The 27,475-nt window shown below is 39.9% G+C and overlaps 1 protein-coding gene across 1 annotated transcript in view; it reads left to right on the top strand.

Moving 5' to 3' along the window:
* The window catches only part of LOC120998111 (collagen alpha-1(XIX) chain-like), an 861,475-nt gene that overhangs the window by 587,135 nt on the left and 246,865 nt on the right, over positions 1-27,475 (top strand). The window contains exon 13 of the mRNA XM_040428630.1: positions 11,228-11,281. Coding sequence (XP_040284564.1) covers positions 11,228-11,281 — 54 coding nt within the window. The remainder of the gene's footprint in view (positions 1-11,227; positions 11,282-27,475) is intronic.

The raw sequence follows: 27,475 nt of genomic DNA on the forward strand, positions 1-27,475 counted from the left end.
GAAATAAAACTGCCATGGGTAACAGAGATAAAGCAGTATGTACTGCATTCATTTCAACCAGTATGATTTAACATTTGAGGTATAATTGTTTTTTAACATTTATAATTGAGTAAAATATCGAGAGATGGCCATATAGCAAAAGCTAAAATTGGTTAATCTATTGCTACAGATGCCACTCAACACAAATTTTACACTAGAAATTGAATGCCTGCACATCTTTTCATGAGTTGCGTGACTACCGTCCATAGACCATAAATGTTTGATCAGTCCACATTTATCTCTGCTAGGATGCTTCTGAAAATCCTTGCAGAGGCCGCAGCTGCAGAAGAGGGGAGCTGATTGTCAGTGACAGCCAATGTCCCTAGTTTTTTTTTACTGTCCCTGTCTTCTCAATTGCTGTATACTTAGCAGTCAATGAGCACTGTGTATTTAGGCAGAGGCAATGCCGCTTTTATGTTCTAGTTCTAGCAGTCACTTGATTACTGGGAGCTGGGTACTGGCAGGAGCTGCTGGGTCTTAACAGACCCAGATCAGCTCTGCAGTGCATATCGGAAAGCTGTATTCCTCCTGTAACTGAGGCCAATATGTAACCCAAGTTAGAGAAGAACTCATAAATAAATAAAAAAGGAAATTTAAAATGCCCCTAAAGTTTTGGTATGACATTTTTAGAGGCCTAAAGTGTAAATAAATAAATAATAAAGACAAAATAAAAAAATATATAATAATAAAAGAATGCCAATGCTCACCCACACTGTAGCTTCTAGCTCCACTCCCTGAAACTGTAAGCTATATATTCCCTATATCAAAAGTACCGTAACAGAAAGAGGGGACACAATTTAAACATATTTTAGTTGCACTTAGTGCTATTAAAAAAGTTTATTTGTGACAAACGGTATTAATCACTATTTTCCCCAATTTTCTTTTACATTTTTCTGGGTTTAAAATAAATAAATGAAGGGTGCCATAAAATAAAGCCCAATACTGAGGAAAGATGCAAAAAGAAAAAAGTTACATCGTTCAATGCTACATGTACTAAAAGAAAATGAAAATATGTCTGGTTGGGAACGGGATTAAAAGCCATGGCATTGGGCTGGGTAAAGACATGTTTTGACCGTTTCTGACATGTCTTTTTTAGTAATATTTGTATCCCCTGTAAGATGTTCCAAAATTGTCATTTTATAAATAATGCAAGCATTTACTAAAACAGACATATCAAGAGAGCTGACAGGGTGTCTTTAAAGAGCACTTGTCACTATGAAATGTAGTGTAATCTGCAGGTGGCATGTTTACAGGGCAGGAGGAGCTGAGTAGATTGATATATAGAATTAAGGGTATATATTATACTTTTATATCTCTATTCTTTCTGAGCTCAGTAGCCAAGTGGGTGGTCTTAACACTGAATGACAACATCTATACAGTATTTCTTATACAGGGAATGCTATCATTTACCAATAAGATGGCCAACTTGGCTATCTGTCACCAGTGACCCTCCTTTTAAACTGTTTTCACAGACACATACGATAGCTGCGGTTCACCTGACTAAAACATTGTTTTTCTTTTGCTGATTTGAGGTACTAATCCAGAGTTATGAATTTTTCTTAATATGCAAATTAAGACTTTGTTGCAATGAGACCATTACTGTTGCTCTTGTTGCACCCAAACTCCATTAATTTCTGTTTACTGCCCCTCCCTGGCTGCTTTGCCACTGCCTGGCCCTGTCAATCAAAGCAGCCAGGGAGGGGCTGGTCACAGAAAGGAGAGGAGCTTGGGTGGAGCAAGAACAACAGTGATGCCCTCATTGCACTAAAAGACTAATTTGCATATTAAGAAAGGGTATCATAACTCTGGAATGTAGCCTCAAATCAACAAAAGATATACAGCGTTTTATAATCAGGTTAACCCCAGCTATGTGTCTATTCAAGCAGTTTGTCAGGGAGGTTGCTGGTGACAGATTCATTTTAATAAATAAAATACAAATTATACTGAATCTTTTCCCATAAAACGATATATCAATCTGCTCAGCTTCTCCTGCTCTATAGCATGCTGCTTACAAATTGCATTTCAAGGTGACATATTCTCTTTAAAGATGGTGAAACTACACAGCTTTTTAGGTTTTTATTTCATAAACATGTGCCCAGATTTACCACCACATATTGTAAGTAGTTTAACTCACATATCCATAAAAGGCAAACTACACATATACATATGGCTACTTCCTTATGCTAGATTTAGAATCTCCAAAGCTTGTATACAAGCAATTACGTTTGATATTTCTGTCATCAACTTCCTAGGAATTCCTCACTTCCACATGAAATATGATTGCCCTAGATACAATATAGCCTTGCTATGCTTGCATTTTTTTTAAGAAAAGAAAATGCCTTTTACATCCCTGGTACAAATTAGTTTTTTATCTTAAGAAACAGGTAGCTGTCTGAGATTCTGATATATTCCAGCTTTAGTGGAATATAGGTTGCACCTGAGTCCCCTTCCATAATCATAATTCAGTCAATACTGCAATGCAACTGTAGCAAAGCAAGTGTAGGTAATTCACATGAGAGTGTCTCTATTGAATATGCAATGTTGGTATTTGTGTGGCTCGGTTACAAATGCACAGTTACATTGCTATGATACATTGTATAATTTACACAGTAGTAAAGAATGTGCTTCATATATCAGAATAATAGAACCCAGTGACTATAGGATGAACTCTTTTTTTCTGGTTTCTGCTTAGTACTTGCTACATACTGTATATCATGGGTAAAATAGATGCATTACAACTGTAGGAACATTCCCAAGTTGGTTTAGATTATTGAACAACTCTGAAATACGATTCAGGTGTCCCCGTGTGGTGTTTATCTCCCAAATTTCTTCATTCCACATCCGAAGGAAATCTCAGTGAGTTTACCAACAAAAAGTTTCTGTACAAAAGAGGCTCAGAACGATCTAACAAAAGACCTTTTAGTTGAAGCACCCTCTAGTGACAAGACAGATGTAAAACATCCTAATATGTATCCAAATATACAACAAAAACAATAAGTAGAAATAAAAAATGTATTAATAAAAAATAAAATAGTTCCAAATGCATACACTGATCCTCCATATACACATTAAACATCTCAAACAGTTGATATATTCTAGTTTCCATTTACACTCTAAAAAAGCCCTATTCACGCTAAAAATAAAATATGTCTCTCAAACCCTACATATAAAACATGATGGTATAGACATTACTTAAAATTAAATGGAGACTAAAGGCAAAAAGGCAGGCATAACAATGGTAATACAAATAAAATAAAGATATCTTACTTAAAATATCTCCAGTTTTTAATTTAGACTCTTTTTACAAATTAGGCTCTGTTCACATTGGTCTTATTTGCTTTCTGACAGTAATATCTACAATTACCTACAGTAATATTTATCTAAGACCTGCCCGCAGAGCTGTACCTGTAGTGAAATATAGTAGAGTTCTAAGGGTAATTAAACAAATCCCAATTTATCAATGAAATATTGAAAACTGATCTATCATAGCTGTAAAGGCTTTAATGTGAACAAAAGACTTAAAGCTGTTAATAATATTTGTACTTTTTACATACTGTATATTTTCCATAAAGAATAGAGATGAGCGAAGCTTTGCTGAATTTCACAAAGAAATTCACTTCATACCGAATTACTTAGTCACAAGTGCATTTACAGTCAAGTCCATAAATATTGGCATACTGCCACAATTCTAACATTTTTAGCTCTATACATCACCACAATGGATTTGAAATGAAATGATCAAGATGTGCTTTAACTGCAGATTGTCAGATTTAATTTGAGGGTATTTACATCCAAATCAGGTAAACGGTGTAGGAATTACAACAGTTTGCATATGTGCCTCCCACTTGTTGAGAAACCAAAAGTAATGGGGCAATTGGCTTCTCAGCTGTTCCATGGCCAGGTGTGTGTTATTCCCTTATTTTCCCAATTACAATGAGCAGATAAAAGGTCCAGAGTTCATTTCAAGTGTGCTATTTACATTTGGAATCTGTTGCTGTCAACTCTCAAGATGAGATCCAAAGAGCTGTCACTATCAGTGAAGCAAGCCATCATTAGGCTGAAAAAACAAAACAAATCCATCAGAGAGATAGAAAAAACATTAAGCGTGGCAAAAACAACTGTTTGGGATATTCTTAAAAAGAAGGAATGCACCAGTGAGCTCAGCAACACCAAAAGACCCGGAAGACCACGGAAAACAACTGTGGTGGATGACCGAATAATTATTTCCCTGGTGAAGAAAACACCCTTCACAACAGTTGGCCAGATCAAGAACACTATCCAGGAGGTAGGTGTATGTGTGTCAAAATCAGCAATCAAGAGAAGACTTCACCAGAGTGAATACAGAGGGTTCACCACAAGATGTAAACCATGGGTGAGCCTCAAAAACAGGAAGGCCAGATTATAGTTTGCCAAACGACATCTAAAAAAAGCCTTCACAGTTCTGGAACAACATCCTATGAACAGATGAGATCTGTACCAGAGTGATGGGAAGAGAAGAGTATGGATAAGGAAAGGAACTGCTCATGATCCTAAGCATACCACCTAATCAGTGAAGCATGGTGTTGGTAGTGCCATGGCGTGGGCATGTATGGCTGCCAATGGAACTGGTTCTATTGTATTTATTGATGATGTGACTGCTGACAAAAGCAGCAGGATGAATTCTGAAGTGTTTCGGGCAATATTATCTGCTCATATTCAGCCAAATACTTCAGAACTCATTGGATGGCGCTTCACAGTGCAGATGGAAAATGACCCAAAGTATACTGCAAAAGCAACCAAAGAGTTTTTTAAGGGAAAGAAGTGGAATGTTATGCAATTGCCAAGTCAATCACCTGACCTGAATCCGATTGAGCATGCATTTCACTTGCTGAAGACAAAACTGAAGGGAAAATGCCCCAAGAACATGCAGGAACCGAAGACAGTTGCAGTAGAGGCCTGGCAGAGCATCACCAGGGATGAAACCCAGCGTCTGGTGTCTATGCATTCCAGACTTCAGGCTGTAATTGACTGCAAAGGATTTGCAACCAAGTATTAAAAAGTGAAAGCTTGATTTATGATTATTATTCTGTCCCATTACTTTTGGTCCCTTAACAAGTGGGAGGCACATATGCAAACTGTTGTAATTCCTACACTGTTCACCTGATTTGGATGTAAATACCCTCAAATGAAAGCTGACAGTCTGCAGTTAAAGCACATCTTGTTAGTTTCATTTCAAATCCATTGTGGTGGTATATAGAGCCAAAAATGTTAGAATTGTGTCGATGTCCCAATATTTATGGACCTGACTGTATTTGTATGTTGCAGCTGCATTGACAGGGAACAGCGATCGCTTGGCCCCCCCATCATTGATCTTGGCATCTGAGGTTACCATTTAGGCCTTTCAGGGGTTAATCAGGGTAAAAAAAAAAAACTTGCCTTATCCATTTGATTGCGTAGAGGCCATCGTAGCCATCTTGATTGAAGACACCACACAAATTCTCGCACGGTGACCAGCGTGATAACGTCATACGGTATCTTCAATCAAGATGGCTGTGACGGCCTCTTCGCGCAGAAATGGATGAGGTGAGTATGTATTTTTTTGTTTATACCTCCATTTCAGGCAAAATTGATTTGTTACCACGAAACACAAGGAAATTCAGCTTTGCGGCAAATAAAATTTTTCATGAAATTCGGATCAACGTCAATTAATTTTCTCACGACTAATAAAGAATAGAAAATTGGCCTTGCGGTTCGCCCGGCGGTTGTTTCGCGGCGAAATTTGCGTGTTTGCGATTCGCCGAACATGCTAATATTTGGAGATATTCGCGCCCGCCATATTCTTTTACATTGTGAAGAACTTTGACCCATGAAACATCCATCAGGTGGTACAGGACAGCCAATTGAGACGTTTTAGCACATGGACATACCCCCTACCTTATAAATAAACCTGATCAGGCCAGCATTTTACATTCAGTGTTTTGCCAGTGTAGGGAGAGGTTGCTGTGTGGAGCAGGGACAGGCTGTTAGGGACACCAAACGCTAGCTAATAGGGCCACAAAAGTCTTTTTAAGGACTGGTATAGGTGTGCTATCGATAGGTGTGAATGTGATACACAGAGGGGTGCGATTTACTTATAATATACTTTTATAATGAGTCAAAAACACATAGATCTATATAGTGATCACCTGGAAGTCAGGGTCCTAGGGGCTAGCGGCTTACTAGGGCCATTTTTATTTAGGGTAAGGTTCCGGACGGGGTCGCTCTTATCAGTGCGGGTGGTCTGTGGTTAGTCTATCAGGGCCAGAATAGCACCCCCCTGTAGGGCAATATCAGGGACAGTTCTTTGCCCACCCTGTCTTTCAATACCACATCATCATCTAGCCCAGGGATACATGTTTTTTTGCATTTCCTCCGGGATTCATGGATGTGCACTGGAACCCCCCGGATTGTGGTAGGACATATGGTTTCTGATTTGGTGCCGCCGAGCACCTGATTTAGTGCCACCGAGCACATGTTATTGCCTACCACATCTATGCTTTTTGCTTAACTTTAATAATTTAATTTATTTTCATTTTGAAGGATATCTTTTCCATTCACACGTCCGCAAAATGGGTCCGCATCCGTTCCGCAATTTTGCGGAACCGGTGCAGACCCATTTATTTTTAATGGGGCCGGAATGTGCTGTCCGCATCCGTGTTTGCGGATCTGCACTTCCGCATCTGTGTTTCTTTTTCCGCAAAAAAATAGAACATGTTCTATTCTTGTCCGCAATTGCAGACAAGATTAGGCATTTTCTATTATAGTGCCGGCGATGTGCGGTCCACAAATTGCAGAATGCACATTGCCGGTGTCCGTGTTTTGCGGATCCGCAAAACACTTACGGATGTGTGAATGGAACCTCATAGTAACAAAGGTTACGTTTTAGATTTCTTTATGTATATTCTAATGGATTTCCTTCCTTGTACAATTAGTACAAAAACTCCAGTTAGACCGTATATGCAACTTGTTTATTTTGTGTTCAAAGTTGGTTGCTGCGGCGAGGTATCGTTTCGGCAACTCTGTGCCTTCATCAGACTGCAGCAAGAAATAAATATAGTATCTATATCATTCAATATGACAGCGGATATTCAATGCACATTTGTATATAGGAAAAATACATAAGTGAAAATAAGTGAATAAATTATTTATTTTTCCTATATACAAATGTGCATTGAATATCCGCTGTCATATTGAATGATATAGATACTATATTTATTTCTTGCTGCAGTCTGATGAAGGCACAGAGTTGCCAAAATGTTACCTCGCCGCAGCAACCAACTTTGAACACAAAATAAACAAGTTGCATCCAATACGGTCTAACTGGAGTTTTTGTACTAATTGTTAAAAGGGGTAGGAACCCTACTCCAGAAAAATATCCACTGAGTGCTACAAGGGCTCTGCTTGCGAATATAAAGAATCCCTTCCTTGTACAATGTTATAATATACTTTCTATGTAAGAAAGTATATTACAGTGCATTTGTATTGTGCGGCAGTTGTGTGCGGTTCTGCTGTGATACTGCAGGTATATAGAGGGACAAGCGTTATTGGAACAAATAGTTTCTACTGGTGTGATATACCAGTCGCCCCCCGCTAAAAACTGATTGAAGCGGGGTGTTATATACCAATATACTTTCTTTATAGTGCATTTGGGTACTGTATAGTGCATTTGCGCATACGCGTATGCGAAATTTATATTCCGATATTTCGCATTGAAAAAAATAATGAATGGAGATCGCAAATTCGAATAAAATCTGGTATGCCACTGTCCATGTTGTGGGACTATTTGTGCACTTCTAGTAATTATTTCTTGGCTGCAAATATGAGCTGAAGGTTTTTCAAGTTCGCCTCCATTAAAATGAATGGGACCCGCCGCAAACTTGCGGTTCGCGAACATTTGATCGCGTTCGCGCGATCACGTTCGCGAACCGTCCGGGCAGATGTTCGTCCATCACTAATAAAGAACATAAATCCTTTCCTACTCAACCAAGTAAATCAACACTGTTTAATGTGTGGTACTATTAATATAGGGAATATTTTCAGATTCCCTTTTACAGATTTGTAAGTCAATAGAGGGGAAGGTCCTCTGTTTAAGGTTCCTATTCCATGGGCAGTGTGGAGTGATTACAAAGAGTGTTTATAACTCTCGAGAAGCAGTACTATCAATTCGTACAAATCGATTAGCTCATCAAAGCAGACTTCTTGAGCAGAGAAGGGTTGTCCCTGCTGCTCATGAGTAGTGATGAGCGGCAGGGGTCATATTCGAATTCGCAATATTTCGCAAATATTTTGTAGAATATTCGCCAAATATTTGCAAATTCGAATATTCGTTATATTCTACGATTTTTTTACTAGAAAAATCGGCAAGGTAATGATCGTGTAATATGCTAATTTTTCAACTTACAACTATTAGACAAAGAAGATTATTGCACTATATTAGCTAAATTGCTCTATATTCATATTTTTTTTTTAATATTCGCTATATTGCTATAACTTCGTTTTTTCGAATATTTGTAATATTCTAAAACAAGAATATATAGCAATATAGCAAATATTCGAAAAAAAAACGAATATAGAGCAATTTAGCTAATATAGTGCTATAATCTTCTTTGTCTAATAGTTGTAATTTTTTTTTTCATCTGAAGTTCAGATTGGAAAAAAATTACAACTATTAAAAAAAAGATTATAGCACTATATTAGCTAAATTGCTCTATATTCGTTTTTTTCTCTCGAATATTCGCTATATTGCTATAACTTCTTTTTTTCAAATATTCGTAATATTCTAAAACAAGAATATATAGCAATATAGCGAATATTCGAAAAAAAACGAATATAGAGCAAATTAGCTAATATAGTGCTATAATCTTCTTTGTCTAATAGTTGTAAGTTGAAAAATTCGCAATAAAAATTAGCATTACGAAAATTCGCAAACAACACTACTCCTAAAGTCAAATATACTGCAGCCTCTTCATTGGCCCACAAGCTAGAAGCAGGGAGGGATCATGTGTAATGATGAAAAAAAAAATTGAATATTCGAAATTCCGAATATAGATCACTATATTCGAAATATTCATGAATTTTCGAAGTACCTATATTCGCGCTAAAAAATTTTAATTCGGATATTCGTGATCAACACTACTCATGAGGCTCCCGCTTGATTGAAGGCAGGAAATCTTGCCTGGCCCTGTCAATGTCATGCCAGCACCATTGCTCCGAATAGTGGCACATGAGCAGAGATGTCTGGTCCTGTCAATGAAGTGGGAGGGGACCTCTTGAACAGCAGGGCTAACCACTTGCTGCTCAAGAAGTCTGTTTTGGTGAATAAATCGATTCATATGAATCGATTTGCTCATCTCTAATTAATTTGAGTGTTCCGTTATACTGAGTTTTCCCTGTGGTGGTGCAGCAGGGAAATTTGACATGTTTTCCCACAGATTACAACTAATTGCTGGGAGTCCCAGCAGGAGGAGAATGTATGACCAGCTTACAATCATGGGACCCTTCTAAAAAGTAGCAGTTTTCCAGAGCGGAGAACACCTTAAAATGGAAAGCATTCACTTCACTCTATAAATTTTATTTATAACTACTGTAAATTATTAAAAAATTATTATAAGAACCCATGTATTCATAAGTAGATTCTGTGGATACTGAATATTTTCATATGGAGGCACCATGGATTTATGCAGCTGACTACCCAAAGTTGGTGACGCACCAAGGTGGAAGGAAAATAGGACATATTCAACTGAGTCACAAACATTCTCTGTCATCAGCAGCTGCATTAGCAGCTCTCAACAGAAGTTGAGAAGTGGCTGTCTTTGTGAGTATCCATAATTGTTCCATATACCCTTGTCATAACACAATTGAGCAAGATGGATTAAGTGACGCTATTATGCACAAGCTTATCTTGAAGGTTGAAGAACATATCCTTCCCATACTTATGTTTTACCAACAGAACCATAGCTGGTATAGATAAACTGCATACTGAAAAAATACTGATGTTGGATCAAAACAAAACACTTGAATACATATTTGAATGCTTTATTTTTCTGATTTAATGTTATGTTTACAAGGGCAATGATTTTGCCTAAGCTGCCCCTATAAGTTGCTCTGTGACCTGTGCAGAAGTCACTGTGCAGGGATGGGGAGGAGGTGAGTTGTCCCCATCACCTATTACCATTGGTGTGATCCTTTGTCACCTGCCTCCAGCTTTATAGAAGTGCCACCTGTACTTCTAATCCTGTCCTCTTATGATGGCAACTAAAAAGTAATCCTACAAAACATGAAGTTGCAAACTATTGTTAGGGCACATTGGCTGGAATGTAATATTTCAGGATATTGTTGTGGAACATCATCCAGGGTAATGTTTGCATCCTAACTGGTTTGTACTATATTACTGTAGAAAAACTAATGATGGTATTGTTATACCACTGAACATGTCTGAAATTACAAAATGATGTGTTGTTATAAAGGACTGAGCAATAGTTCGGAAAAAAGCTTTGAGTGCTGATACAGAAGCAAGATATTACTTTTATGTACACTTAAAAAAAACACCTGTGAGGTCGCCAATAAAGGTACTTGTGTACAATAGATGTTATACACAAATAAAGATCCGCCACAATTTTAGCACATGCAAGGAGGTGACACATCTGCAATGATGGTGAGATTCTGGGAAAAAAAAATATATATCATCTTTCATTTACCATCTGTATGCATTATTTAAGGGGTGCTCCAGAAATTTATTAAAATATCTGTCAGTAACCTTTCCTAGAATGTGAGCAGGACTGGTTTCCACCACTTTCAGAGCTGCCCAGGGAGGGGTTCAGGGGCAGGGTCTCACAACAACACTGCTCCGCAATAGATGATAATGTTGTGATCCTGCCTAAGATATTTCATCATGGCTGAGTAGCCTGACAGGAAAACTCGCAAAGGTGCTGCATATGGAAGTGCCAGAGCACAATGTGTAGTGAGACCCTCCCTCTCACCCCCTCCCTAGACAGCTCTACAAGTGGAGGCAACCAGTCCTGCTCACATTCTAGGACAGGTTTCTGGCGGCCATTTTTAATCATTACCAGAGGACATCTTTAAAAATGATTCCGTGTTGACTGGGATAAATATTTACTAGGTAATATACAGCATTTCTTATATTATTTTTTTTTATGTACTTTATTTTAAGGGTGAAAAGGGTGAGAAAGGAGAAACTGGTCATGCCGGTCTTCAAGGGAAAGATGTAAGTTAAATATGATTCAATCTCATTTATTTTTTTGATGGCTTACATATATGTTATTCTGTATGGATTGTACATCATTGTTCAGGTAACCTGTCTTATCAAAGTGTATTAGCTTTCCAGAGTAACTGAATAAATATTACTTTACTTTGAAAAAGCAATATAATCATAGTGAGCTGTCAGTAAATGTAGACATAATAGCATTTTGACATTTCTGCTATCTCGGCTGAATTTATATGTGCAAGGCTTTGTGTGTTTCTTTCTGCTCCCATACAATTTTGTAACTGGTGAGCTGTGTTGCTGTATACATATACAAATAGTACTCTACAAAGAACAGTATGTGTTTCACAATGTTTTGTGTGTGTTGTTATTGCATTTTAAGTCAATTTTGACTTGTTTAAAACAAAAAAATAACAAATAACAAAGGATGTGTTTATTTAAGAAAGAGGCATATTCATGAACAATTAAAGGACAGATATAAGCAGGATCATCTCTATTAAACCAGCCATAATGCCTAGCAGGGCTGACCCTGCTGATTAAAAACATACCTTTTGTCTCCCAATCTGTTGCTGCATTAAAATTGTTATTTGAGATGATGTAAGATCTTGTATTTTGGCATGTGATTCCAGTCTGAGATTTGAACTGGCAGTGCATGTGTGAGTCTGAATCTCCCACTAGTACTTTAATGAGAGATTCAAACTTATTCATGTGCTGCCTGTTGTGATCCTGGAGGTGCCAATCACACAGGATTGTGAGGTATCTAAGATAACCCCTTCAAGGAGAAATAGATATTTAGAAAAATATGCAAATCAGGGTTTAAGTACACTGAAGTTGGGCCCTAACCACTTATTGAAGCTTAGCTCCAGTGCTCCGTTTCCCTGGACACTCCCCCCTCTACTTAGTTGACCATGCTTCTAGGTGGATGAAAGAAGAGACAAGGGGCTAAGGTGCTCAGAGTTTCTAGGGCCCACCCTTTTTACACTTAAGCCTTAATTTGCATATTTTTTAAACCCTTAACTCTTCTAAATGCAGCAATGGATTGGTGGAAGAAAGGTATACTTTTAATCTAAGGGTCTTCCCTACCAGGAAATATGAATGGTTTACTAGGGTTGACAGATGTAAGGATTGTGTCAGGCAAATGTATTTCCATGTTATATGTCCTGTTTGTCAAATGCCTATCTATAAATGGGTTTAATTATGTGGATCCTAGGCAACTAACAGTTTCTAAATTAGTAATTTTGCTCTTTGCTTCCTAGACTGACATACACTTATGGATTTGAGATGGGGTAGGGGGTATAGTGTGCTATATCCTCAAACATGCTCACATTCTTTGAGGCACAAACCTTACTCTAGTATTTGAACCTCCCTCACTGCAAAATCTGTAATAGAACCCTCACCTACTATGTGCCATCTATAATACCGTTCCTTTAATCTACCTAGGCACTAGGGCCTGGGTGCAACTACTACCTGACAAATGCCAGGTCTAATGAACAATGCTTTTATGTGACTGGTAGAGCAATTTTTCCCAACAAGCAAAATAATTATCAGCAGAAGATGAACGTCATATATTTAGCCAGTTCCTAGATGCCACATTGGGGTGCTTAGCAAATTGTCATTTTTGAAACTAGTTGTTTATAATCTCAGTAAATACAAAAACATTCTGAACAACAATAGGGTATCCCAAAAGTTGCCCAAAAGATACAATGACTATTTAGTAACTAATATCAACTAGGCTAAAGCCTTTGGAGCTTTACGTTGTAGCACTATCTTACTGCCTAATGCCACTACTAGACATGTTTCATGCGGCTCATGTTTACTGCAGGAAAGATGGCACAGATCCTTTGGTAACATTATAACATATGTAATTTGGGAATAGCAGAGAAGCCATAGCTTATTTCATTTGGTTGAGGCCTCTTTGAACGTGTTTTTTTCCCGTTTCTGTTCCGTTTTTTGCGTTCCGTATACGGAACCATTCATTTCAATGGATCCGCAAAAATAAACAAAAGGTACTCCGTATACCTTCCGTTTTTCCGTTCTGTTCAAATATATAACATGTCCTATTATTGTCCGCATAAAGGACAAGGATCGTACTGTTCTATCAGGATCCATTTTTTGCGGACCACAAAATACTGAAAAAGCCATACAGCCATGTGCAAGAGGCCTGAATGTGGAACAGAGGAGATTGTCTAACTTGCCACCTGTGTTTCTTTCCCGACATGTTCCCCTTTTCTTTGAACTTATAGATTGACTTTAACCACCTCAGCCCCCAGTGCTTAAACACCCTGAAAGACCAGGCCACTTTTTACACTTCTGACCTACACTACTTTCACCGTTTATTGCTCGGTCATGCAACTTACCACCCAAATGAATTTTACCTCCTTTTCTTCTCACTAATAGAGCTTTCATTTGGTGGTATTTCATTGCTGCTGACATTTTTACTTTTTTTGTTATTAATCGAAATTTAACGATTTTTTTGCAAAAAAATGACATTTTTCACTTTCAGTTGTAAAATTTTGCAAAAAAAACGACATCCATATATAAATTTTGCTCTAAATTTATTGTTCTACATGTCTTTGATAAAAAAAAAATGTTTGGGTAAAAAAAAAATGGTTTGGGTAAAAGTTATAGGGTTTACAAACTATGGTACAAAAATGTGAATTTCCGCTTTTTGAAGCAGCTCTGACTTTCTGAGCACCTGTCATGTTTCCTGAGGTTCTACAATGCCCAGACAGTACAAACACCCCACAAATGACCCCATTTCGGAAAGTACACACCCTAAGGTATTCGCTGATGGGCATAGTGAGTTCATAGAACTTTTTATTTTTTGTCACAAGTTAGCGGAAAATGATGATTTTTTTTTTTTCTTACAAAGTCTCATATTCCACTATGTTGTGACAAAAAATAAAAACTTCTATGAACTCACTATGCCCATCACGAAATACCTTGGGGTCTCTTCTTTCCAAAATGGGGTCACTTGTGGGGTGGTTATACTGCCCTGGCATTCTAGGGGCCCAAATGTGTGGTAAGGAGTTTGAAATCAAATTCTGTAAAAAATGACCTGTGAAATCCGAAAGGTGCTCTTTGGAATATGGGCCCCTTTGCCCACCTAGGCTGCAAAAAAGTGTCACACATCTGGTATCTCCGTACTCAGAAGAAGGTGTGGAATGTGTTTTGGGGTGTCATTTTATATATACCCATGCTGGGTGAGAGAAATATCTTGGTCAAATGCCAACTTTGTATAAAAAAAATGGGAAAAGTTGTCTTTTGCCAAGATATTTCTCTCACCCAGCATGGGTATATGTAAAATGACACCCCAAAACACATTCCCCAACTTCTCCTGAGTACGGAGATACCAGATGTGTGACACTTTTTTGCAGCCTAGGTGGGCAAAGGGGCCCATATTCCAAAGAGCACCTTTCGGATTTCACAGGTCATTTTTTACAAAATTTGATTTCAAACTCCTTACCACACATTTGGGCCCCTAGAATGCCAGGGCAGTATAAATACCCCACAAGTGACCCCATTTTGGAAAGAAGACACCCCAAGGTATTCCGTGAGGGGCATGGCAAGTTCCTAGAATTTTTTATTTTTTGTCACAAGTTAGTAGAAAATGATGATTTGTTTTATTTTTATTTTTTTCATACAAAGTCTCATATTCCACTAACTTGTGACAAAAAATAAAAACTTCCATGAACTCACTATGCCCATCAGCGAATACCTTGGGGTCTCTTCTTTCCAAAATGGGGTCACTTGTGGGGTAGTTATACTGCCCTGGCATTCTAGGGGCCCAAATGTGTGGTAAGGAGTTTGAAATCAAATTCTGTAAAAAATGACCTGTGAAATCCAAAAGGTGCTCTTTGGAATATGGGCCCCTTTGCCCACCTAGGCTGCAAAAAAGTGTCACACATCTGGTATCTCTGTATTCAGGAGAAGTTGAGGAATGTGTTTTGGGGTGTCTTTTTACATATACCCATGCTGGGTGAGATAAATATCTTGGTCAAATGCCAACTTTGTATAAAAAAATGGGAGAAGTTGTCTTTTGCCAAGATATTTCTCTCACCCAGCATGGGTATATGTAAAATGACACCCCAAAACACATTCCCCAACTTCTCCTGAGTATGGAGATACCAGATGTGTGACACTTTTTTGCAGCCTAGGTGGGCAAAGGGGCCCATATTCCAAAGAGCACCTTTTGGATTTCACAGGTCATTTTTTACAGAATATGATTTCAAACTCCTTACCACACATTTGGGCCCCTAGAATGCCAGGGCAGTATAACTACCCCACAAGTGACCCCATTTTGGAAAGAAGAGACCCCAAGGTATTCGCTGATGGGCATAGTGAGTTCATGGAAGTTTTTATTTTTTGTCACAAGTTAGTGGAATATGAGACTTTGTATGAAAAAAAAAAAATCTGCATTTTCCACTAACTTGTGACAAAAAATAAAAAATTCTAGGAACTCGCCATGCCCCTCACGGAATACCTTGGGGTGTCTTCTTTCCAAAATGGGGTCACTTGTGGGGTAGTTATACTGCCCTGGCATTTTCCAGGGGCCCTAATGTGTGGTAAGTAGGTAAATGACCTGTGAAATCCTAAAGGTGCTCTTTGGAATATGGGCCCCTTTGCCCACCTAGGCTGCAAAAAAGTGTCACACATGTGGTATCGCCGTATTCAGGAGAAGTTGGGGAATGTGTTTTGGGGTGTCATTTTACATATACCCTTGCTGGGTGAGAGAAATATCTTGACAAAAGACAACTTTTCCCATTTTTTTTTACAAAGTTGGCATTTGACCAAGATATTTCTCTCACCCAGCATGGGTATATGTAAAATGACACCCCAAAACACATTCCTCAACTTCTCCTGAGTACGGAGATACCAGATGTGTGACACTTTTTTGCAGCCTAGATGCGCAAAGGTGCCCAAATTCCTTTTAGGAGGGCATTTTTAGACATTTGGATACCAGACTTCTTCTCACGCTTTGGGGCCCCTAGAATGCCAGGGCAGTATAAATACCCCACATGTGACCCCATTTTGGAAAGAAGACACCCCAAGGTATTCAATGAGGGGCATGGCGAGTTCATAGAATTTTTTTTTTTTTGGCACAAGTTAGCGGAAATTGATATTTTTAATTTTTTTCTCACAAAGTCTCCCGTTCCGCTAACTTGGGACAAAAATTTAAATCTTTCATGGACTCAATATGACCCTCACGGAATACCTGGGGGTGTCTTCTTTCCGAAATGGGGTCACATGTGGGGTATTTATACTGCCCTGGCATTCTAGGGGCCCTAAAGCGTGAGAAGAAGTCTGGAATATAAATGTCTAAAAAATTTTACGCATTTGGATTCCGTGACGGGTATGGTGAGTTCATGTGAGATTTTATTTTTTGACACAAGTTAGTGGAATATGAGACTTTGTAAGAAAAAAAAAAAATAATTCCGCTAACTTGGGCCAAAAAAATGTCTGGAGCCTTACAGAGGGGTGATCAATGACAGGGGGGTGATCAATGACAGGGGGGGTGATCAATGACAGGGGGGGTGATCAATGACAGGGGGGTGATCAGAGAGTCTATATGGGGTGATCACCACAGTCATTGATCACGCCCGTGTAAGGCTTCATTCAGACGTCCGGATGCGTTTTGCGGATCCGATCCATCTATCAGTGCATCCGTAAAAATCATGCGGACGTCTGAATGGAGCTTTACAGGGGGGTAATCAATGACATGGGGGTGATCAGGGAGTCTATATGGGGTGATCACCACAGTCATTGATCACGCCCCTGTAAGGCTTCATTCAGACGTCCGGATGCGTTTTGCGGATCCGATCCATCTATCAGTGCATCCGTAAAAATCATGCAGACATCTGAATGGAGCTTTACAGGGGGGTGATCAATGACAGGGGTGTAATCAATGACAGGGGGGTGATCAGGGAGTCTATATGGGGTGATCACCACAGTCATTGATCATGCCCCTGTAAGGCTTCATTCAGACGTCCGTATGCGTTTTGCGGATCCGATCCATCTATCAGTGGATCCCTAAAAATCATGCGGACGTCTGAATGGAGCTTTACAGGGGGGTAATCAATGACAGGGGGGGTAATCAATGACAGGGGGGTGATCAGGGAGTCTATATGGGGTGATCCCCACAGTCATTGATCATGCCCCTGTAAGGCTTCATTCAGACGTCCGTATGCGTTTTGCGGATCCGATCCATCTATCAGTGCATCCGTAAAAATCATGCGGACATCTGAATGGAGCTTTACAGGGGGGTGATCAGGGAGTCTATATGGGGTGATCACCACAGTCATTGATCATGCCCCTGTAAGGCTTCATTCAGACGTCCGGATGCGTTTTGCGGATCCGATCCATCTATCAGTGGATCCGTAAAAATCATGCGGACGTCTGAATGGAGCTTTACAGGGGGTTGATCAATGACAGGGGGGTAATCAATGACAGGGGGGTGATCAGGGAGTCTATATGGGGTGATCACCACAGTCATTGATCACGCCCCTGTAAGGCTTCATTCAGACGTCCGGATGCGTTTTGCGGATCCGATCCATCTATCAGTGGATCCGTAAAAATCATGCGGACGTCTGAATGGAGCTTTACAGGGGGGTGATCAATGACAGGGGGGTGATCAATGACAGGGGGGAAATCAATGACAGGGGGGTGATCAGGGAGTCTATATGGGGTGATCAGGGGTGATCAGGGGCTAATAAGGGGTTAATAAGTGACGGGGGGGGGTGTAGTGTAGTGTAGTGGTGCTTGGTGCTACTTTACTGAGCTACCTGTGTCCTCTGGTGGTCGATCTAAACAAAGGGGACCACCAGAGGACCAGGTAGCAGGTATATTAGACGCTGTTATCAAAACAGCGTCTAATATACCTGTTAGGGGTTAAAAAAAACACATCTCCAGCCTGCCAGCGAACGATCGCCGCTGGCAGGCTGGAGATCAACTCTCTTACCTTCCGTTCCTGTGAGCGCGCGCGCCTGTGTGCGCGCGTTCACAGGAAATCTCGCGTCTCGCGAGATGACGCGTATATGCGTCCAGGCGGAATGAATCAACCACCTCCAGGACGCGTCTGTGCGTACAGCGGTCCGTTAAAGATCAATACCCACAATGAGATCATATCACCCCCTTCTCAATGTTCATTCCAGCTGGTTCATAACTATTACTCAATAATTGTCTGGCCTGTCTTTCTAATTTGAATAGGGTATAATCCCCAACACACTTTATTTCTGGACATAAAACTAATAAAAATCATCTTTCAAACTTTGACAGGTAATTGTGCTCATGCTCAGTCACCTCTTCATTCAGTATGCTACTGGATGTGATCAGTAACTCCTCCAGAAAATAGAAGCTTCGGCACATGGAATAAAAACCATTCCTTTATTTCATGAGATTAAGATTAAAAATTTTTGTAGATAATAATATATTTCAGGTGAATCTGATCATCTTTACTCATAGTCATAACATAAATCTACAAACAGAATCTTAAATAGACAGGTAGTGAGTACCTCCCATATGCATACAGGTTAAAAACATAGTACTAATGAATTCTGGTATGATTTAGATCCTGATTGTAGTTTTAATGTAATGAACATGACTAAGGATTATCAGTAAATACACTATTATGTACTGGAGTTTTTCATGGCATATAATAAAGGAATGGTTTTTATTTTCTGTGCCGAAGCTTCTATTCTGGAGGAATTATAAGTGGTGAAGCCCATTCCCTATTAAATGGATTGTAGAGTGAGTACAAAGTGATGAACTCCTTGCACTACATTTGCTGCGCCATTGAGGGTGTGTTGTGGACTATGTAATAGGTAACGCCTGCTTTAGCATCATGGCATCCCTTGTCTTCCCTATGGGTAGGGGTCTTGGAGATTTATATCCTGTTGACCCTTTAGTTATCTATCTGCATGAAAACTCCTGTGATAATAAATTTTTATTATGCTCCATAATATAAGACATTTAGGAATTGCTCTGACATGTGAACCAGACAGACTAGGAATATGCCTATTACCAAAAAGAATTAAAATATTGTCCAATTATTTAATTAGGAAATACCATTAAATACTTTCCACATTATGTATGTACAGTAAGATCAAATCTTTGAATCAGTAGAGTCACTGATGTAATTATATGACCTAATACGATGCATTTATTCAAGTATTAATAAGAAATCCTGCTCTTTTTTTCATTTTAGAGGCTTATTCTGTGTTAGTATAAATTTAATTACATGCTTTTATACCAAATTGCATGAGGTTTGATGTGGGTTTTGTTATCCCTGCTGTAACCCTATCCCAGTTTTATGAATGCAGCAGACTAGTGTAGCTGATGGAATCTAGTGTGCTATATAAAAGAGGAGAGGATGCATGGTGAAAGGCAATAATCTCAGCTGGTTGCAGCTGTTGTGCTGCTGTTAAGAAGTGTAACACCAGCAAGTGAAAAGTAGCGATTTACACCGTTCCACCGTAATGAGATCAGTATTAAGTGTTCGTGACAAATAAAAAAAACTTTACTTTCACACTGTGGAAAAAAAAAAGAAATGAAAGTGTGTTTTATAATTTTATAGAAAATATTCATAGCAAATGTGAGGTATATAGCAGGAGGTTGTGTTAAACATGAGGAAAGATATATCATTAGCACCTCATAAAAAGCTACTACTGCTAAGGCAGAAAATGTAATAACCTCTTAGTGATCTGCCTGTTTTAGGCCTTAAGGACCAAGCAATTTTTATTTTCTTTTTTTTTTCATTGTTATATTCCAAAAGTTATAACTTTTTTATTTTTTCTTCAATGTAGTCATATAAGGGCTTGTTTTTGTGGGACAAGTTGTAGTTTTTTATGGCACCATTTTGAGGTGCACATACCTTACTGATTTAACTTTCACTAACTTCTTTCTGGGGGGATTAAAAAGAAAACAGCAATACTGAAACAGAGTTTTTACATTATAAATATTGCAGCCTTCATTTTTTAGCATAAATAACAGAACTTTATTCTCTGGGTCAGTACAATAACAAAGATACCAAATACATATATTTTTTTATGTTTTACTTTTGCACAATAAAAACCCTTCTTAAAATTTTTAGATATATATACAGTACAGACCAAAAGTTTGGACACACCTTCTCATTCAAAAAGTTTTCTTCATTTTCATGACTATGAAAATTGTAGATTCACACTGAAGGCATCAAAACTATGAATTAACACATGTGGAATTATATACATAACAAACAAGTGTGAAACAACTGAAAATATGTCATAATCTAGGTTCTTCAAAGTAGCCACCTTTTGCTTTGATTACTGCTTTGCACACTCTTGGCATTCTCTTGATGAGCTTCAAGAGGTAGTCCCCTGAAATGGTTTTCACTTCACAGGTGTGCCCTGTCAGGTTTAATAAGTGGGATTTCTTGCCTTATAAATGGGGTTGGGACCATCAGTGGCATTGAAGAGAAGTCAGGTGGATAAACAGCTGATAGTCCTACTGAATAGACTGTTAGAATTTGTATTATGGCAAGAAAAAAGCAGCTAAGTAAAGAAAAACGAGTGGCCATCATTACTTTAAGAAATTAAGGTCAGTCAGTCAGCCGAAAAATTGGGAAAACTTTGAAAGTAAGGGCTATTTGACCATGAAGAAGAGTGATGGGGTGCTGAGCCAGATGACCAGACCTCCACAGTCACCGGACCTGAACCCAATCAAGATGGTTTGGGGTGAGCTGGAAGTGTGAGTGAAGGCAAAAGGGCCAACAAGTGCTAAGCATCTCTGGGAACTTCTTCAAGACTGTTGGAAGACCATTTCAGGGGACTACCTCTTGAAGCTCATCAAGAGAATGCCAAGAGTGTACAAAGCAGTAATCAAAGCAAAAGGTGGCTACTTTGAAGAACCTAAAATATGACATATTTTCAGTTGTTTCACACTTGTTTGTTATGTATATAATTCAACATGTGTTAATTCATAGTTTTGATGCCTTCATAGTCATGAAAATAAAGAAAACTCTTTGAATGAGAAGGTGTGTCCAAACTTTTGGTCTGTACTGTATAAATATTTATATATATATATATATATACACTCACCTAAAGAATTATTAGGAACACCATACTAATACGGTGTTGGACCCCCTTTTGCCTTCAGAACTGCCTTAATTCTATGTGGCATTGATTCAACAAGGTGCTGATAGCATTCTTTATGTTGGCCCATATTGATAGGATAGCATCTTGCAGTTGATGGAGATTTGAGGGATGCACATCCAGGGCACGAAGCTCCCGTTCCACCACATCCCAAAGATGCTCTATTGGGTTGAGATCTGGTGACTGTGGGGGCCATTTTAGTACAGTGAACTCATTGTCATGTTCAAGAAACCAATTTGAAATGATTCGAGCTTTGTGACATGGTGCATTATCCTGCTGGAAGTAGCCATCAGAGGATGGATACATGTTCTCATTCTGTTTACGCCAAATTCGGACTCTACCATTTGAATGTCTCAACAGAAATCGAGACTCATCAGACCAGGCAACATTTTTCTGGTCTTCAACAGTCCAATTTTGGTGAGCTCGTGCAAATTGTAGCCTCTTTTTCCTATTTTTAGCGGAGATGAGTGGTACCCAGTGGGGTCTTCTGCTGTTGTAGCCCATCTGCCTCAAGGTTGTGCGTGTTGTGGCTTCACAAATGCTTTGCTGCATACCTCGGTTGTAACGAGTGGTTATTTCAGTCAACGTTGCTCTTCTATCAGCTTGAATCAGTCGGCCCATTCTCCTCTGACCTCTAGCATCCACAAGGCATTTTTGCCTACAGGACTGCCGCATACTGGATGTTTTTCCCTTTTCACACCATTCTTTGTAAACCCTAGAAATGGTTGTGCGTGAAAATCCCAGTAACTGAGCAGATTGTGAAATACTCAGACTGGCCCGTCTGGCACCAACAACCATGCCACGCTCAAAATTGCTTAAATCACCTTTCTTTCCCATTCTGACATTCAGTTTGGAGTTCAGGAGATTGTCTTGACCAGGACCACACCCCTAAATGCATTGAAGCAACTGCCATGTGATTGGTTGACTAGATAATTGCATTGATGAGAAATAGAACAGGTGTTCCTAATAATTCTTTAGGTGAGTGTATATATATATATATACACTGCTCAAAAAAATAAAGGGAACACTTAAACAACACAATGTAACTCCAAGTCAATCACACTTCTGCAAAATCAAACTGTCCACTTAGGAAGCAACACTGAGTGACAATCAATTTCACATGCTGTTGTGAAAATGGGATAGACAACAGGTGGATATTATAGGCAATTAGCAAGACACCCCCAATAAAGGAGTGGTTCTGCAGGTGGTGAACACAGACCACTTCTCAGTTCCTATGCTTCCTGGCTGATGTTTTGGTCACTTTTGAATTCTGGCGGTGCTTTCACTCTAGTGGTAGCATGAGACGGAGTCTACAACCCACACAAGTGGCTCAGGTAGTGCAGCTTATTCAGGATGGCACATCAATGCGAGCTGTGGCAAGAAGGTTTGCTGTGTCTGTCAGCGTAGTGTCCAGAGCATGGAGGCGCTACCAGGAGACAGGCCAGTACATCAGGAGATGTGGAGGAGGCCGTAGGAGTGCAACAACCCAGCAGCAGGACCGCTACCTCCGCCTTTGTGCAAGGAGGAACAGGAGGAGCACTGCCAGAGCCCTGCAAAATGACCTCCAGCAGGCCACAAATGTGCATGTGTCTGCTCAAACAGTCAGGAACAGACTCCATGAGGGTGATATGAGGGCCCAACGTCCACAGGTGGGGGTTGTGCTTACAGCCCAACACCGTGCAGGACGTTTGGCATTTGCCAGAGAACACCAAGATTGGCAGATTCGCCACTGGCCCCCTGTGCTCTTCACAGATGAAAGCAGGTTCACACTGAGCACATGTGACAGACAAGACAGAGTCTGGAGACGCCGTGGAGAACGTTCTGCTGCCTGCAACATCCTCCAGCATGACCGGTTTGGCATTGGGTCAGTAATGGTGTGGGGTGGCATTTCTTTGGAGGGCCGCACAGCCCTCCATGTGCTCGCCAGAGGTAGCCTGACTTCCATTAGGTACCGAGATGAGATCCTCAGACCCCTTGTGAGACCATATGCTGGTGCGGTTGGCCCTGGGTTCCTCCTAATGCAAGACAATGCTAGACCTCATGTGGCTGGAGTGTGTCAGCAGTTCCTGCAAGACGAAGGCATTGATGCTATGGACTGGCCCGCCCGTTCCCCAGACCTGAATCCAATTGAGCACATCTGGGACATCATGTCTCGCTCTATCCACCAACGTCACGTTGCACCACAGACTGTCCAGGAGTTGGCAGATGCTTTAGTCCAGGTCTGGGAGGAGATCCCTCAGGAGACCGTCCGCCACCTCATCAGGAGCATGCACAGGCGTTGTAGGGAGGTCATACAGGCACATGGAGGCCACAAACACTACTGAGCCTCATTTTGACTTGTTTTAAGGACATTACATCAAAGTTGGATCAGCCTGTAGTGTGTTTTTCCACTTTAATTTTGAGTGTGACTCCAAATCCAGACCTCCATGGGTTGAAAAATTAGATTTCCATTTTTTTATTTTTGTGTGATTTTGTTGTCAGCACATTCAACTATGTAAAGAACAAAGTATTTCAGAAGAATATTTAATTAATTCATATCTAGGATGTGTTATTTTTGTGTTCCCTTTATTTTTTTGAGCAGTGTATATATATATATATATATATATATATATATATATATTTGCAATGCGGCATCGAAAGACCCATACCTGTTTTAATTTTTTATTCTAGCTAAGAGAGAGCATGATTTTTGTGGGACGACTTGTACTTTGCATTGGTATCAGATTTTTTGTGGCAAATAAGCAAAAAAACAGCAATTCTGGCATTTTTTTTTTTTTTTTTTTTTAAAGCGTTCACCTTACGGGATAAAATGCATGTGTAGAGACATGGACATGGAGATACAAAATTTGTGGAATTTATTTTTGCAATTTTTTGCATTTTGTCTTGAATACCTTGGTGTCTTTTTTAGTTTGGAGATTTTTTATAATTTAATAACTTTTTTTTTACTTTTATTTTAACCATTTACTAGTCCCACAAAGGGACTTCAATAGGTAATCATGTAATAGCTTCTAAAATACATTGCATTGCTTTTTTGCCTATGTGCTACATATACTGACAGTCACCAGCAGACTGCATCAGGAACAGCCTGCTAGGAATACACTACAGGCAGTCCAGGGGCCTCTATTCGGTCCCAGGCGGCCAAACAAAAACATTGACAACCCGAAATCTCATTTGCAGGTTACCAATGGAAGACAGAGGGAGCTCCCTCCCTCTAAACCATTTAGATACCACGTTCACTATTAACCGTGTTGTCTAAGGACTTAAATAGCAGGGATAGGCACTTCTGCAGGTCCAGGCTTTTAGAGCAAAAGCCCAGCTCTCATATGAGAGGTGTAAAAAAGGCAGTGGCCTAGCCTAAGACTAGCTTTAGCAATTTGCATCCATTTTACTATACCTTTAATGCAGAAGTTTTACCCAGAATAGCCTCTTATACTTTAAGACTGCTGGAAAATGTATGTACTCAGTGAAAAGCTATGTTCGCACAACAGAACTTTCATGTTGTACATGTATTGGTATGTATTCTGTGTCAAATTGTGCATGAAATCCACCTGCAAACCACATTTCATACATATGAGTAGGGCTTCCTCACTGATTTTTCTTGTATTATATTCTATAAGTGGCATATCAGCCATTTCCGGTGTAAAAAGGCCTGGGTTAGCGCCATTGAAAGACACTGTGGCCAATCCTTCAGCGGTTCTGCATCAGTGCAAAATGCCAACAACAGCAAAAAATTCAACTGTTAGCCTCAGTATTTTTTTCCTGCAGAAAATATATGTCAGATTTTAATTTTTTGTGTGAATAAAAATACAGTCGCAAAATGGGATATTTTTAAAAGCTTCCTAATATCTAATTGTGAGAGGTATGGGAATAAAAGGTTAAGGAACAAGAGAAAACCAATGTGGATAAATAGAATTGTAAAGTAAGCAATAAATGACAAAAGCATTAAAATTACTAAAACAGGAGGGAGGCAAGGAAGAGTTGGAAAACTGTAAGGAAAAAAATACAATATGTAAAATACAAATAAAAGCAGCCAAACTAGAGACAGAGAGATTTATTGCCAAAGAGAGTAAAACTAACTGTAAAATGTTCTTCAATTATATAAATGGTGAAAAGTATATAATATTGGGACATCGACACAATTCTAACATTTTGGCTCTATACACCACCACAATGGATTTGAAATTAAACAAACAAGATGTGCTTTAACTGCATGCTGTCAGCTTTAATTTGAGGGTATTTACATCTAAATCAGTTGAACGGCGTAGGAATTACAACAGTTTGCATATGTGCCTCCCACTTGTTAAAGGACTAAAAGTAATGGGACGGAATAATAATCATAAATTAAACTTTCACTTTTTAATACTTGGTTGCAAATCTTTTTCAGTCTATTACAGCCTGAAGTGTGGAACGCATAGACATCAACAGACACTGGGTTTCATCCCTGGTGATGCTCTGCCAGTGTCACGGCCTTTGGTTTTCGCTGTGACACTGTTGCCACACTTGCGGTTGCCCGTGGCAACGTGTTGCTGTGAGAGCATGCGGTGGCAGTGTCTCGGCCTTCTGGGTGATTGCCGGGACATGGTTGCCACGCATGCTGTTGCCGGTGGTAACATGTGGATTTGTATGCTTGTGTGTGCACTTCCACTTTAAGTGGCTTCCTTCCCTTGTCTGGTGTTGGAAGGGTTAACTCCCTTCCTAGTGTTTTGTTAACACTGGGTTTATGTGTGTGTGGGTGTGGCTGCTTGGGCTATTTAGCCTCTGCTGGATGCCTGAAGCTGAGGGGAACTCCAGCCATGGTGTATGCTGGAGCTATCCTCCTGGTCTTCATATTCCATCTGTCCAGTGAGGGCCACCCTTGTGGTCACAGATGTTTTTATGGTGTCTCACGTTTATTGCAGCTATGGGGGTCCTGGGTTCCTGTGTGGTTGTGGTGTGTGCTGTGACCTTTTAATGTTGGTGTGGACACCAGCACTTGTGCACGGGTTCTAGTCAGTGTGTCTGTGGCAGGTAAGTGTGTTACTGGTTTCACTTACCTGCCATCTCCTTATAGCTGTATGTGTTCCCCTCTCCTTGCAGCCTGGCCTCAGATAGAGACTCCTGTTCCTCCATGACTGGGATGAACAGGATGTCTCTCCCCTGCTCCTAAGTGAGGGATTACCAGGGCGACTTAGGGTTTCTAGGAATCCTGAGTATGAATCGTCCTACCATCGGGGTCCACTCATACAGTGAGGAGTCAGGGAGAGGATTAGGGATGTGGTAGGAGGTGACCTGCTCCCTTATTACTCCTTTTGGCCAGGCTGATCCCCTTTACCCTCTGTCACCGCACGGTGGGGGGTTTCCCCCACTCGCCGCCGTGACAGCCAGGCCTCTACTGCAACTGTCTTCGGTTTCTGCTTGTTCTTGGGGCATTTTCCTTTCAGTTTTGTCTTCAGCAAGTGAAATGCATGCTCAATCGGATTCAGGTCAGGTGATTGACGTGGCCATTACATAACATTCCACTTCTTTCCCTTAAAAAACTCTTTGGTTGCTTTTGCAGTATGCTTTGGGTCATTGTCCATCTGCACTGTGAAGCGCCATCCAATGAGTTCTGAAGCATTTGGCTGAATATAAGCAGATAATATTGCCCGAAACACTTCAGAATTCATCCTGCTGCTTTTGTCAGCAGTCACATCATCAATAAATACAAGAGAACCAGTTCCTTTGGCAGCCATACATGCCCACGCCATGACACTACCACCACCATGCTTCACTGATGAGGTGGTATGCTTAGGATCATGAGCAGTTCCTTTCCTTCTCCATACTCAGAGAAGAGTATGGAGAAGGAAAGGAACTGCTCATGATCCTAAGCATACCACCTCATCAGTGAAGCATGGTGGTGGTAGTGTCATGGCGTGGGCATGTACCATCACTCTGGTACAAGTTGATCTTGGTCTCATCTGTCCATAGGATGTTGTTGCAGAACTGTGAAGGCTTTTTTAGATGTTGTTTGGCAAACTCTAATCTGGCCTTCCTGTTTTTGAGGCTCACCAATGGTTTACATCTTGTGGTGAACCCTCTGTATTCACTCTGG

This window comes from Bufo bufo, chromosome 4 (genome assembly GCF_905171765.1).
Source record: "Bufo bufo chromosome 4, aBufBuf1.1, whole genome shotgun sequence".
NCBI lineage: Eukaryota > Metazoa > Chordata > Amphibia > Anura > Bufonidae > Bufo > Bufo bufo.